At 35.1% G+C, this 14,430-nt stretch overlaps 1 protein-coding gene across 5 annotated transcripts; it reads right to left on the bottom strand.

The window, feature by feature from the left end:
• Window positions 1–1,908: 1,908 nt before the first annotated feature.
• LOC129321960 (paired amphipathic helix protein Sin3-like 4) lies at window positions 1,909–12,953 on the bottom strand. 5 transcript variants are annotated; one of them, XM_054967973.1, is made up of 25 exons: window positions 12,615–12,953; window positions 12,478–12,505; window positions 12,215–12,367; window positions 11,530–11,682; window positions 11,190–11,376; window positions 10,975–11,073; window positions 10,497–10,664; window positions 10,074–10,416; window positions 9,014–9,150; window positions 8,309–8,384; window positions 8,209–8,238; window positions 7,779–8,056; window positions 7,506–7,660; window positions 7,181–7,308; window positions 6,823–7,077; window positions 5,777–6,472; window positions 5,567–5,628; window positions 4,110–4,733; window positions 3,903–4,003; window positions 3,672–3,810; window positions 3,431–3,583; window positions 3,148–3,311; window positions 2,958–3,087; window positions 2,616–2,796; window positions 1,909–2,214 (listed from the first exon to the last, which is right to left on the bottom strand). In XM_054967973.1, the coding sequence occupies exons 3-24, from the start codon at window positions 12,286–12,288 to the stop codon at window positions 2,641–2,643; spliced, it is 4,308 nt and encodes a 1,435-aa protein (XP_054823948.1). In that variant the 5' UTR covers window positions 12,289–12,367; window positions 12,478–12,505; window positions 12,615–12,953; the 3' UTR covers window positions 1,909–2,214; window positions 2,616–2,640. The 5 variants fall into 5 exon arrangements, with proteins under 5 accessions (XP_054823948.1, XP_054823947.1, XP_054823950.1 ...); XM_054967972.1 differs by having other exon boundaries at window positions 1,909–2,211; XM_054967975.1 differs by having other exon boundaries at window positions 1,909–2,211; window positions 8,321–8,384.
• Window positions 12,954–14,430: the final 1,477 nt, after the last annotated feature.

Here is a 14,430-nt window from a genome sequence, read left to right as displayed (position 1 = left end):
GCTTCAGCCTTCCGGTGGTTACCTCAATGTCAATGGTGGTCTTCCCACTCTTCTTTCTTTCAACACAGGTTTGATACAGTAAATGAAAAAAATTCTTGCATGTACCATATTATCATGGTTTGTTTAATAATAATATAACATGTTAACATTAATTGAATCAAATAAAATCTATATGTTTTATTTTTATTGATTTGGAAAAAGCTTATGACCGTATACCAAGAGAAGTGCTTTGGAAAGCGTTGGAAAAAAAGGAGTACGGATTGCTTATATTAAAGCCATACAAGATATGTATGAGGGGGTAAAAACTAGTATAAGAACGCCTAGTGGTCAAACAAAGGATTTTCCTATAAAGATTGGACTACATTAGGGATCATCTCTGAGTCCTTATTTGTTCAACTTGATTTTAAATGTTTTGACGGAACATATTCAAGAGGAAATTCTGAAATGTATGCTCTTCGCGGATGATATAGTTCTTATAGCAAAGACAAGAGAAGAGGTTAATTACAAACTTGAGTTATGGAGGAGGACATTGGAGTCGAAAGGTTTTCGTCTGAGTAGAAGTAAGACGAAATATTTATATTGTAAATTTGGTAAAGGACTATTCGAAAATAATTTGGAAGTGAAATTGGGAGATCAAATTATACCTCAAGTGGAAAAGTTTAGATATTTGGGAGCCATTATTCAAAATGATGGCGAAATCAGTGGAGATATTTCACATAGAATTCAAGCTGGGTGGTTTAATTGGAGAAAAGCTAAAGGAGTTATTTGTGACCGTAAGGTGCCTAATAAACTTAAAGAAAAGTTTTATCGTACTGCTATCAGACCGGCAATGTTATATAGTAGTGAATGCTGGGCTCTAACGGGACAGCAAGAGCATAAAGTTGGAGTAGCAGAGATGAGAATGTTACGATGGATGTGCGGACATATACGTAAAGATAAAATTCGAAATGAGCACATACATGAAAAAGTGAGGGTGGCACCTATTGAGGAAAAAATGGTAGAAAATCGGTTGAGATGGTTTGGGCATGTACAAAGAAGACCAAGGGAAGCACCAGTGAGAAGAGTGGAACATATAACTTTGAGTCCGATTAAGATAGGTAGAGGAAGGCCTAAGAGAACACTCTTGGAAGTTGTTGAACGTGATCTCTTAATTAATAATATTTCTAAAAGCTTAATAAATGATAGAGCACAATGGCGTCTTACAATCCATGTAGCCGACCCCACCTAGTGGGATAAAGGCTGTTGTTGTTGTTGTTGTTATATATTTATGTAAATAAATATTCTTTTTATTTTATTTTTATATCACCAATTTAACCGCAAATCTAACCGATTGAATCATAAAAATTATAACCTGTTGCTTTTTTCAGTTTGGTCTAAATTTCAAAGCATTGTAATGTAGTGTTAACGTAGGCTTCACCGTGCGAAATAAATGTAGAAGAGAATCTGCCATTTGCAAGTATATCATCAATGGTGAATGAAATCTAACTTGCTCGCCCTAAATTCAAATTTCTAAAGCATTTAATGTTAACCAAAAACTCAGCATTAAACAAAGACAAAACAGAAAAAAAAAAATAGAAACAGGTTTGACACGTTAGTTAAATTAATCTTATTGGTACATAAAAAAAAAAAAAAGATTGTCCTATAATTAAAGGGAGAATCACATCTAAAAACAACTTAAGCAAAGTGTTCACAGACAATAACTAATTACAACTCTCATTCAAAAAAATAAAATAAAACAAAAACAACTTAACATTTTTATTTTAATAATAATCTATTTTATATTAATTCTTATTTGTGAATAATTTACTTGAATGGTCTTGAATGTGACTCTCCCTAAAGAAAACTCCAGGAGAAATTACTTCTGTTAGTAATAGCAGCAGCAGCAGCCGCCCAAAGGAAGAAAAATAATTAAAATGAGAAAACTATGGATTAATGGAATGAAAATTCTGCATTAGCTACATGACAAATTACTTCTATTTACATGTGACAAAGCAGCCACAAAGTTACAGTATGCTACAACCGCTGCGCCACATTTCTGCGCCACATTTCCCTTTTATTTGGCTGCTGGTATAGAAATGTGAAAATACAAGAATAATTTCAGGTAAAAATAGAAAAAAAGGGAAAAAAAAAGCACCCTTTGCTTTCTCAACTGCTTCAATGCAGCATCCTTCTCCTTCCTCAGCTCTCCGCAAATGATGCTCTTCTTCAAAACTACTAAATGACAAAGTGCAGTCATTAGATGTTTTGTTTGGCTAACTAAAATATAGAAACATGTTAACCTGGAAAACTTAACAGGGCACCATATAATCACATGTATTTTGACTAAGCATCAGTAAAAGAAGGGAACAATCTTTCCAGTTCCCAAGTTGACTTTAAATCACAGATATTATGAAACTAGGGTAGTAATTAGAAGTTTGCAATAATTTTACAGTAATATGTTCATGTATTTGTTTCAAATTTAGCCCCTTGGAAGTAGTTTACACGTTGCTAGTGTTATCCAGAAGCCGTAGGATGTAACAACTTAATTATTATCAATTTAAGTATGATGATATTATGCATTCTGCATAGGGATGAATCTGTCGAGCCCAAAGTAACTGAGTTTAGCGAGCTCATACCATATTCAGCACAAAATGGACAATATCATGTAATGGGAAACAATCTGCGAAACCGCTGTGCTCTGCTTGAACAAGTGTTTGATGACTTTGCCTGTTCATGGCATGAACTGTTCTGATGCAAAGTTTTTCTTTTCCTTCTCATCCGAAACAAATAGTCCTCGGTGTCTAGAACATATGAAACCTACACGTGCAATGTGTTCCAAGGATAAAAAAGAAAACGGAAAAAGGGGAAAATTCAGAAAGACAATTCAAATAGATGTCATACTTGATTCAACTGTGTATCAACAAAGAATGAAATGTATATTTGTGTGTGCAAACGGAACAAAACGTTATCTTATATACCTTGGACGAACTGCAAGCTATTTTACACTCCAGGCCATTACTAATTTGTAGTCCTTCCAAGGCCTGGCTTGAGTGTTCATCAGGACATACATATCTGCGTTTATTCCTGACAAAGGCAGAATAGACAAAACTATCGGATTAGAGCATAAACACATAACGGCACCGCCAATTATCCTCACTCATTAAATACCTCTTCAGGAAAATCCCTGACTTTTCCTTTTTGTCAGGTATAACAGAGAGGAAGTCATTGTGCAGATAGGCTGAAAAATTTGGGTCCATGGACACAGCAGTCAATTCAGGCTTATCATGTCCATAGTCCATCAATTGAATAGATAATCGGGTTGGTGTAGATGACTGCAAAGAAGACAGCATTTTTTTTTATTTAGGAAAAATATGCTACTTGCTAATACAAGTCCATTTCCAAAGCAAATTTAAATTTAAATATGTAAAAACTTGAAACAATGAATGCTTACACATTCAATTCGATATAAATTCTCATCATGAAGAAGAACACGGGCATTTTCATGATAAACTCTGTCAACAAATCTTCCCGGTTTTCTTGATTTCTCATATGTATAAAGTTGGAGAAGCTTGTTATCCATCTCATCAGTTGCAACAGCTTGAAGCTGATACATTAACACAATTTTAAGGAACAGAGAAGAAAAATGAAAAGAGGAGGAAACGATATGGAGAAAAGGGATTCATGCATGTAACCTGTTTAACTAGTCTATATATCAGCTTGTCTAAAGTGAATAAGACATAAGATTGAGTTCCAATAATAGCCCTGCAGTCATCCTCAAATTTTGTGTTGTCAGAAGAACCATCCAGTAAACTGTAAAGGGCATTCATGAACCTGAACCAGAAAAAGGAGCCCACAGTCATTGCACAGCACTTCTAACAAAATATTCAAATTTGAAACAGAATGCAATGTCCACTGAATTTCACCTGCCATACTGATCAGTAGAATTTGTTTCATTTGAAGCCTTCCACCTTCTTTCAGCAGATGAAGAGTTGATCTTTGCTGATTGTATCCTCTCATATAATGTCTGATAAATTAGCAAAAACAAACAGCAGAAAATAGTACATAATATGCCCCTAAACCCTTAAGTTAGTCTTCCAAGCAAAGGGATGCGTGCAAATGTTGATCCTTACCTGGTGAAGTCTGAAAAGCACATAAAAGGAGTCATTCCCATAAAAAATCTGGGAATTCCCTTCTTTCTCATGCAACGCTGTGGGAACATATTTTGCCAGAGGCTTTACAGTTAGTAGAAAACGTTCTGAAAATGGCAATAGAGATCCATCTCCTTCAACATCATTGGCATCAGCCATCCCTTCAGCTTCGCCTTCACTCTCAGCCTTGTGTTCACCATCTTCATGCTCTTCTCGAGAACACTCACCATCAACAGACTCACTACCAGAAACATCTCCATTTTCAGAAGCATTTTCACTGTCCTCTAATGACCTTTGATGGCTTTCTTCACCTTCATCATCAGCATCAGCATCATTTTCTCCTCCTGCTTCACCACAAATTTCTTCTCCATGTCTATTTTGGTATTGTTGAATCATACCACTATCCTTTCCTTTACTCATTGCCTCCAAACCAGCATCTCTGTAAACTGCAGAGTTATCCTCCTCAAAATCTCCATTCGGAGATAATTCACCCTCTTCTCTTTCACCCTTTAAGTGTCCAACTGATTCTTCTACGTATCTTAGAACTTTGGTGCCTCCAGTAAGGGTCCCATTCGTAGATGTTCCTAGTCTAGTAGAATCGCCACCCTAAGTCATGATTGGGGAAAAAAAAATTCAGTATATTATTTCCAATAATGCTTGGTCTAAAAACCAATAAATTAAGGCCGTAGTCAGACAAGCCAATCATTGATGGAAAAAAAAAATGGAAAGATTGAAGTCCAGACTGATTTGAAAAGCCACAGAAATGTAAAATCTAGAAATTATATTGAGGAAGTTTAATTTAGTGGAGACTGAAAATGCAACCAACGTCATAAATAAAATGAAGTTAAAATTCTGACTTAAGGGGGCAAAAAGATGACTCGAGATGCAAGGTGAATGCTAAAACCTACTGCAGGATGAGGTCATACAGACCTTCAGCAAAAGATTATCACTGATGATCAAGTGGAAATTAGTTTTAAAAAAATAACCAGAATTCCAGATATTCCGACTCAAACAGCCAACTTCTAAGGAATTAGACACAAATATCAATATCTTATGGCAAGATGATGCACCTAATAATAATAAACCATCAACATGACACAAGCTCCACTGTTTGGGACAAATGACTTAGCTGAAATCTAAGATGTAAATAATCAGATACAAGTAGGAATTTTAATTTGCAAATTAAATTCTCCAAACATCTAAGTCAATTGACTCCAACTACTAGTAACTGCTGGCAAAATTGTAGATAAGAATTCTTAGGGGGGGGGGGGAAATTAGTCCATAAAAACAACCATATGTCCCTCAGTCCTAACAAGCTTTCAATGATATGTGTTTCTTACTTTCCACCATATATGCTATCATCTCAAGATAAATCATGAACTATGCATTTTCACATGGAAAACAGGTAGATAACAATTGTATGAGGAGCTCAGCCATACCTCTGATGAAGGTAAATTAAGTCCTCCCTCAACAGCGAGTCTAGATTGAGTAGCAGTAAGCCCTTGCAGAGAAAAGATGCATCTCAGCGTTCCATTCATTTTTCAGAAATTAACAGTCAAGTAACCAAGAACATACTAGGATACAGTATATAAGTGGAACGATGAAGTAATCAGCAAGAAGTGTCATCATTCTAAAAGAAAGTTGCTAACCTGATGCATTATCAATGCTTGTTCTTCCATTACTGTGCTCCATTCCTGAGGCAAGCAAGATCCTAGCATTCACTAACCGATCACTAGGATGCTCTTGCTTATTGATTCCTGATCCTCCATCAGGCATGGATGCAATAGCTTGCATTTTACAAAGCTGTGTACTGCTGCCCAAGGTTTCAGTCTTCCGAGTAGTATGGTCTGTATCAATACAGTTGTCTTCTTTAACCCCACCATCTCCATTCATTTGCCACGCTTTGCAAGAGTTTGACAGTTCTAACGGAATACTCTCATCCTCATTTCTAGAAGTACTTAATTGTTTAGAATTCATTATGGTGGCACCACTACCTGGACTACCATTACTCTCTGCAACACTTGCAGCACCACTTTTGACGGAATTGTTCTTTGTCTTGACAACATCCTCTGTATCCTCAGCACCTTGGGGTCGAGAAGGAACACCAAGCATGGGCTCTAAAAATGTTGTCCAAATCTTCATAACTTTATCTAACTGTTCAGTTGTACAAACTTCTCCGCATGAATATTTTATGAGCTGATACAAATCTTCATGAATATCTGGATCAGAAAACTCATATTCCAAATTTGGAAGAATGGGTCGTCTATTTCCAGCAGCAATTGCAAGAAGAACATCATCTTCTTTACGTTTCTTCTCACTAATTTCTTTAATTTCTGCCAACAAGGCTGTAAATAAAATAGCAAGGATCGTGTCAAGAAAATGTAAAACGTCATGCATGTCTTGGTGGAATCATGCAGCATGCGTATAATTTCTTTCAGAAAAAAAGATAGGGATAAACATAAGTAGGTGTAAAAGAAATGAGAAGACTTGAACTATAAAAACTGTACAGTGGTATTAAAGGAGAAAACTCACTTCGAACAGTGATAGATTGAAAACAATTCCCTAATTACTAGAAGTTTTTGCAGCTTTAAGAAAGAATTTACCCACGCAACCCACTCAGAAAAAAAGAAGCAAAGCAAAGAAAAGAAGCTGCACCATGCATCCCATACTATAGATGTGCAAAGTTATCTATTACCTTTTGTGCTCAAGCTTTTCATATCTTGTTGCTTAAAGTAGAAGCTCCGATGATCAAGGGATTTGTGATAGTTCTTGGCATATATTTCAGCCCACACTTTATTAAAATCTGCACGACACCTAGCCCACTCTTCCTGTTTCTGCTTCAAGCGGGTCAGTATAACTGGCAAAGCTAAAGGCGCATTCTTTCTTAACACTTCCATTACATCAAGCCCATGGTCACCATATAAACGTTCAATGCACCTTAGATTTAAAGCTAAAATAATAGAAAGAAGAGAGAATCCAATTAGAATATGAACAACATCAAGACATTATTTCACTCTGCTTCTAAGCTCTCAAAAGCTCCATTGATATATAACCTGTTAAGTGCTCCTCAATTCGGATTGGACTTTCTGCCTTGATTATATTATTATTGATCTTTTCTAAGAGCTCTTCTACTCGCTTTGTAGTCACATTCACAGACTCTAACAACATATCAAGCTCAAATCTGACAGTATAGATCAAACTAACATCAGCAAATGCAGGTAAAAGATAAATTGTGGAAAATCACATCTCATAATCTATTCAGAAAATTCAAAACAAACCAAAATCCAGAACAAAACAGGAACTATTATTTCAACCATAGTTAATTGATAATATAACAGGAATCATAAAGGGTGAAAAAAGTCTCTAGCATGCTCCAACCTGTCATCTTCACATCTAAACAAGCTCTCTTCATACTGGTTTTTGCGCATGTGTTTAAAAGAATAATCTTCACTTCCAGATGTCACAGACACCCAATGATCATTCAACACTACAGCACCAAGCTCTGTTCTCTGGCTAGCCATAGGTATCGGGTACTACAAAAGAACACATAATGCATATGAAAAACAAAATAGCTACAGAATCTCAGAATCCACTTAATTGGTACAAAGGGTGAAAACAAACAACAAAAAAAGAAAAGTAAAGCAAGTATACATGTTTTGGTAGGAGCCGGTAACTAGGAGTGCATCGCTCACAGTTAGAAAGGTCTAACTCATTTATAGCTTTGTACATATACTTATCCTTGGAGGATAACATAGACATCCTAGAACCTGAAACATCCTTGTTGGCAATGGCAGCAGGTCTGTCCCTTTCTCGGTATTCACGATCCCTTTCTTTAACCTCATCATCCCCACCACGATCACGATCTCTATCTCTATCCCTGTCTTCTGCCTTCACAGATTTTGATGTATGTCCTTCATTCCATAAGGATTCTATTAAACAGAAAATAGTCAGAAGTTTCAAACCAGAAAAACGAAGGAGCAAACGTTCAAATGGATCCAGAACACAGACGACAGAAAAAGGGAACTTTATCACAGTTAAAGTGAAAAAAAGAAGAAGAAGAAGAAGCAGACACTTCACGTACTTTTATTCATTACACCAGCAAGGAATCCATCTGCAAGAAGAGGGCTGTTAGAAATTTATTCCAAAAATTTAACATCACAGAAAGTAATAAATTACATTACCATTCTTCTCACATCTTGCCAAAAATTCATTAAACCCCTCCATAAGGTCAGGATATTTTCCGAGTAAATCAGCCACCTGGAAGAACAAGTTTTTCATAAGTTAGTCATCATATTACACTGCTGTCTTTCAAGTTTCAACAGGTGATTTATGGGAATTGGAATAACCTTCAGCATATAACTATTATTAAAGTCAGGAAATTGATCAAAATTTAAATTAAAACTTTACTTAAAAATCCAATGATTAAGTAACAAAATAACACAGCTTATTGCTTTATGCCTCAGACTTGACGCTTGCAGTTAGTACCTTTCACTCACAAGCCTTATTAAACAATCTATTTCTATTTGCCAAAGACTGATTCCTCTTCTATTTTCTTTCGGGAATGTGATTGTGAAATTTTTCACTGATTCCTCTTCTATGCAAAATTTTACAATCACATTCCATATTAATCACAAATTCTCCCAGCATCTTGTCCCTATGAGCTTAAATCCAAGCAAATAATGGGGGGTGCGGTAAACCTCAGACAAAAGTCACCTGGATCAGCATCACCCAAGACATATAGGATACCCCAAAACAAAGATGTTTACCGAACTGTTTTCTAGTCTATGACCCATATCAGTCAAAAACCAATAGGAAGACTTTTTAACCCAATCATATATCGATAGTATATGACGATGTGTTATGAAGATTATATGTAACAAGCATACCAATGACTGCAATTCCTGTCGCGTAATTATTTCCCTGCTATAGATATGCAGGCACTTCAAAAATTCCTGATAATCATCAGGGTTCCGTAATTTCTCCTTGACTTTATCACAGAAAGCAAACTCTTGACTGTACATACCTAAGAAAAAGAGAACATCGGAGTTAGATAACAATCTGTAAAAGGAAAAAAGTTAAAAAGATTATCCAACAAAGAGAAAACAACGCCAACACATAAATTTGAATAAGGATTTTTAAGTAAAAAAGAAAGATTGTATACATATAACCTAAAATCCTCAAAACATATATAATAAACATGTTCCATATCTTAATGCACATATATTGATGCAAAAACACAATAAAAAGCTTTGGCAATAAATTAATGCAAAAATTAGGGTACAGATACATTTACTAGTAAAAAAGTATATTTACATATTTGTTATCTATAAAATAATAAATATTCAGTATTGCAAAAATACCATATTATATATATTCTATCATAGAAAAAACATAGATACAAAGTTTTATAAGTACGGAGTCATTTTAACATATTCTCAAGCATTTTGTTACATTCTAACACTCAAATAGGTATCAAAGTTTTTGGAGATCGAACATTTCTAAGCTGGCTAACATTTCATTCCGTTTCTATCACGATTTAGCATTGCACCTAACGTTTTTGCTTTTCTTTGGGGAAAAAAAATAAGGGATGTGAGATAGGTGTTCATAATGGGCATCTGACAGAGATAGCAGCAAAAAGATAGCAGATTGCTTCCTTTAGTTATGGATAATCCAATCAATACAGAGAGAATCTTTATTTTAAATCCTTCTGTAATGCAAATGGCAGAAAAATGAAGGCAACTCTTTGCACTAGACATGAATTTTCAAGTTGAAATTTGTGTCTTTTTCCCATTCATTCCTTCCAGTTCCAAAGTGGACCTGAGACACTTGAAAGATTTAAGCATACGATTCCGCCGTTAGAAAATTGTTGGAATCAGACTGACACAGAAAAAATAAATTTAAAATCCTATTAAATGATTAAAGATCTCTATATATTGATAAACTCACTTTTCACAGAACTTTTATCATCACAAGGAGATGACATACTGCGCAGGCCAAAATGTTCATCAGCATCACCTCCTTGATGCAGAGGTTCAGCACCAAAATCATCGCCCCTACCAACATTTTTGGGTCTGTGGGGGAAATTCTTCATATTGTAGTCCCGACTATTATCATGCTCATAATCTCTATCATCCCGATCTCGTTCTTTCCTATCTCTATCTTCTCTACGGTCCTTTTCCTTCTCACCACGCCTCTTCAGCTCCTTTTCTGACCTCATAAAACCTCTATCATCCAGATCAGGATGATCAACACTATGTTCACGATCATGAGAGGCTATGGTCCTTTCCCTCTGGCATAGAGATTGTTAAATGTTAGTCTGATAAGTCACAATTGATTGAGAGGGACATATATATGTATGCTGAGAGGAACCTTGTCAACATGCATTTGCCGTATTGCTGGCATTGCAGAGCTCCTATCACGAAGCAAAGAGTTCCGAGCAGATTGAGCATAATGAGCAGAAGCTGCTGCTGAAGCATCAGGAAGAAAGTGAGTGAACTCAACAAGCAGATCTTGGTGGTCTTGGAAAAGAGCAGCAACCTGAAGGATTCCAATATAAGATTATATTGTGCCTATAAAGAAAATTGGGCCTCAGAAGAGAAAAAAACACAAAGAAAAATAACGAGACTAACATAACAAAATTTGAAGCGATTCTTTTGTACACTACATGGTTGTACAACAAATGAGATTTCATCTGTACAGGTAGGTGGGAACCGCATGAGAATCATGTACGGATTCAATACCATCTATTTTCCACAATAACCATGCGGCCTGCCCATGATTTTTTTCCTCAAATATGATCATAGTGATGGGATAATATAGGCACAGACAGCACATAGAGTGAACAGACCTCATGATAAACCTCAGTAATAGACTTGTTCTCCTTTCTGTACATATTCAATATGTCTAGAAAAGACTTGTAAACATGATCATCGCCCTGAAACCGAGCCTGCACGAAAAGAAGACATCAGAATTAAAAGTAAAACTGTCAACTGTGTTATACTCTTTCCTTTTGTATGGTAATACATGAGATGCCTTAATTTTGCAAGCTAAAAAGTATTTCACCTTAATTTTGTTCACAAAATTTATAGCTTCTTCAAACTCAACGGGCTTCTTTTGAGGAGGTTGTTCATCCTCCAGTGGAAGTGTGATTTCATATCCTTTCGGCAAGAAGGTGTTGAATCCCAAAATTAGATCCTTGTGCCCTTTAAACAGTTCCTTCACTCTTGCTATGACACCAGCAGTATCAATTCTAGAAATGTTAAAAAAAAAATTGCAGACAAGTCAATTTCTGCTAACAAAGCCATTAAGCCAAATTTTTAGTGCAATAAATACACTAACAAAAAAAAGAGGAAAGTTGGAGTTAGAGGGGAAGTAAGGCAAAAGTCGTGTAGCATGACCAGACCTTTGCGCCTTGAAATTTTTCATGACTTCCAGAAAGTCGTCATATTTTTCCCTCTTATCATGAAACATTTCCTTGACAGCCTTGAGATAGAGTAAGGCATCATTAGTTGTTAGTTTCTGAGCACCTCCACCAATCATCTGGGGTTGCCCTGGGCTACATTAACAAGAGCAGATAAATATTAAACCAATAGCGAAATTGTCAAAGTGCTCATCATATTATCATACAGATGATGTTGGTGATGACAATAATGAAAAACTGCGTTTGAATACACAAGTATATTTCTCAAATCAAAATAACAGACAACACCAGATCTTATGTCACAGTCAAATATCATACAGATGATGTCGGTGATGACAATAATGAAAACTTCCCTATATTTCTCATATCAAAGCAACAGACAAAGCCTGATCTTATATCACAAAGTCAAACATCGACGGTAATAAAGCTTCACAAGAGACTAAACCCAAAGAATAGATGAGAAAACGAAACGCCGACGATAGAGTATAGCGATGTGTACTCGTTGAATTTACCAACAGACCAAAATATTCACATTATTTCACCGCCGCTAAAATTAAAAGGTTTAATCACTTAGTTGGAGGTTCAATTGCTTAATCAAGCACAGGAAAAGGTGCCACCATAATCCAAGAAATATAGAATTAAAGGCAATGAAAGCATTCAAACTTACGCATCCCCGCGTGAAGACACCATGGGCCGTTTGAGTTGAGAGCTCACATAACCATCGTCTCTAGACCTCTTCATCTCCAACAAGAAACCAAAATAAAACTCCCGCTCTCTTCAACACCAAATCATGCTTTAAACTCCGATTATATTCAAAATCCTACAAACCCAAGTTGCTCATTCGAACAGAAGCAACAAGCAGATAGCAGATCTAACCAGCGGAAATTAACAAATATAAAAGGAACAAAAACAAGAATTCCAGGCTCAAACCTTTGGGGCAGATCACCTTCGACAAATCCTAGCAAAAGAATAAAAGCAAATTTTGAATTACGTCAATGTAAAGCAACGTGAAGATAATATGCAGAGAGAAAAAGAAGAGGATTCAAACAAGGAAAGCCGAAATTTACAAAGTGATCGTGAAGTTGCCGAACTGCAGAGTCCTCCACAACAAGCTTCCCCAAAAACACGGCCAAAGAAAACAAATAAAACCCACACAAGGAAAAAAGCTCTTTTTCTATGCCAGACGCTTCCGGAGTTCCGTTTGATCCTCTGTAACAACAATCAGAGCTGATGATGATGATACACAAATTGCAAGAACCTTTCTCAGTTCAAAATCTTCTCTCCAATTTATTTATGAATAAAATCGGCTTTTTTTTTTCCGGGCAGATATACAATCCAGAAGAGGGAAGATACAATGCACACGAGAGAAACGAAGGGGAGAGCACACAATGTGATATTGTGATATGTGTATATAAGGATGTGCAATGAAAAATAACACATAAAAAAACACACTCGAAGAAAAAATATTATGGATATACAATTCGGATTTGGGTTTGGAGAGGGTAATTATTAACTGCCGTTTTCCGGTCACCGTCATGCCCTTACCGCTAATAGGCGGTAAATTTCTGTTCGGGAAATTAGGGCAATGTGCGTACTAATCACGGCCCAATTCCATCTTACTAGGGGCATTACCCACATTCTAATTGGTAGGAGGTATTTTAGTCTTGCCACGAAAGAAAATTAATTTTTTATACGGAGGAAATTAATTTCTCTAAAAAAATAATAGATGTGAACCCTGCATGAGACAGCATGGTTTGTAAATATTTTGACTAAAATCTTATATTTTACATTTTTATTAAAAAAATAATATTTTAATTATTTAATTATTAACTCAATTGTAACTCAATTTTTTAATTTTAACTAGCTGTAATTTATTCTTTCAACTATAACTTGTTGCTCTTTAATATAGAATCTAAGTTAATATAAAAAAAATAACAAAAGTAAAAAAATTAAGTCATAAATAAGTTAAAAATTGAGAAATTAAATTGCTGCGAGTCATAATTAAAAGATTGAGTTACAAGTAAGTTAAAAGTTAAAAGATTAAATGGTTAATTTTTTTATTAATATTAATATATTATGATTATTGACAAGTTTCTTTTTACCAGCTAATGGTTATTGACTAGTTTAATGGTTTCGCTTAATGGAAGGATTGTAAACATTATTCGACTAAGCAATCGAATTATACAAAAATTCTATTTTGCTTTGTAAGTTTCGTTCGTAGTTTCCTACATGTTTGTACTTGTCAGGCTCAATATTTTTGGGGTACCAATTGGGCTCAATCTTAAATGCTCTATGGAAGCCTAATATGTGATGGGCCAAGCTTCAAGAGTTACACGTAGTTGGCCCAATGAGTGGGCCCACATCAAAATTCTAATGTTAATTAGTTAAATTGAGAGATTCTAATTCAATCAGCATGGTTTTTAATGAAGCATTTTTAATATGAATATTATATACTCTTTTTCTTACTAAATACTTCCCCTATCCCACTTTATGAGATATTTTTTTTTGATAATTTAGTATTCCAAACAAAATATAAGATATTTTTAAAAATGTAAGATTTTCATTAATGATGATTATTCTAATATTATCCTTCATTATTTCACTCATTAAATAAATTTTTCCCTTTCTATTTTTAATGAAACATATTTTAAAATTTTATAAAAAAAATTAATATTATAAATTATATTTAATAAATTTTATTGCTATGTATAATTTTACCCATAAAACCTTTTATAAATTGGGATAGGGGGTGTTGTATATCTATATCTTTTTTGAATCACTCACACGCCCTACAAGAAAGCCAACACGCAGATATTTCATTATCTCTATCTAAATTTTTAATTTTATTTGATTTGAACTTTTAATCTTTTCCATTTGAAAGTG

Source organism: Prosopis cineraria, unplaced genomic scaffold (genome assembly GCF_029017545.1).
Source record: "Prosopis cineraria cultivar Desert tree isolate PC_DT_omini unplaced genomic scaffold, ASM2901754v1 PC10, whole genome shotgun sequence".
NCBI classification, from domain to species: domain Eukaryota; kingdom Viridiplantae; phylum Streptophyta; class Magnoliopsida; order Fabales; family Fabaceae; genus Prosopis; species Prosopis cineraria.
This window is presented reverse-complemented; position numbering and strand designations above follow the sequence as displayed.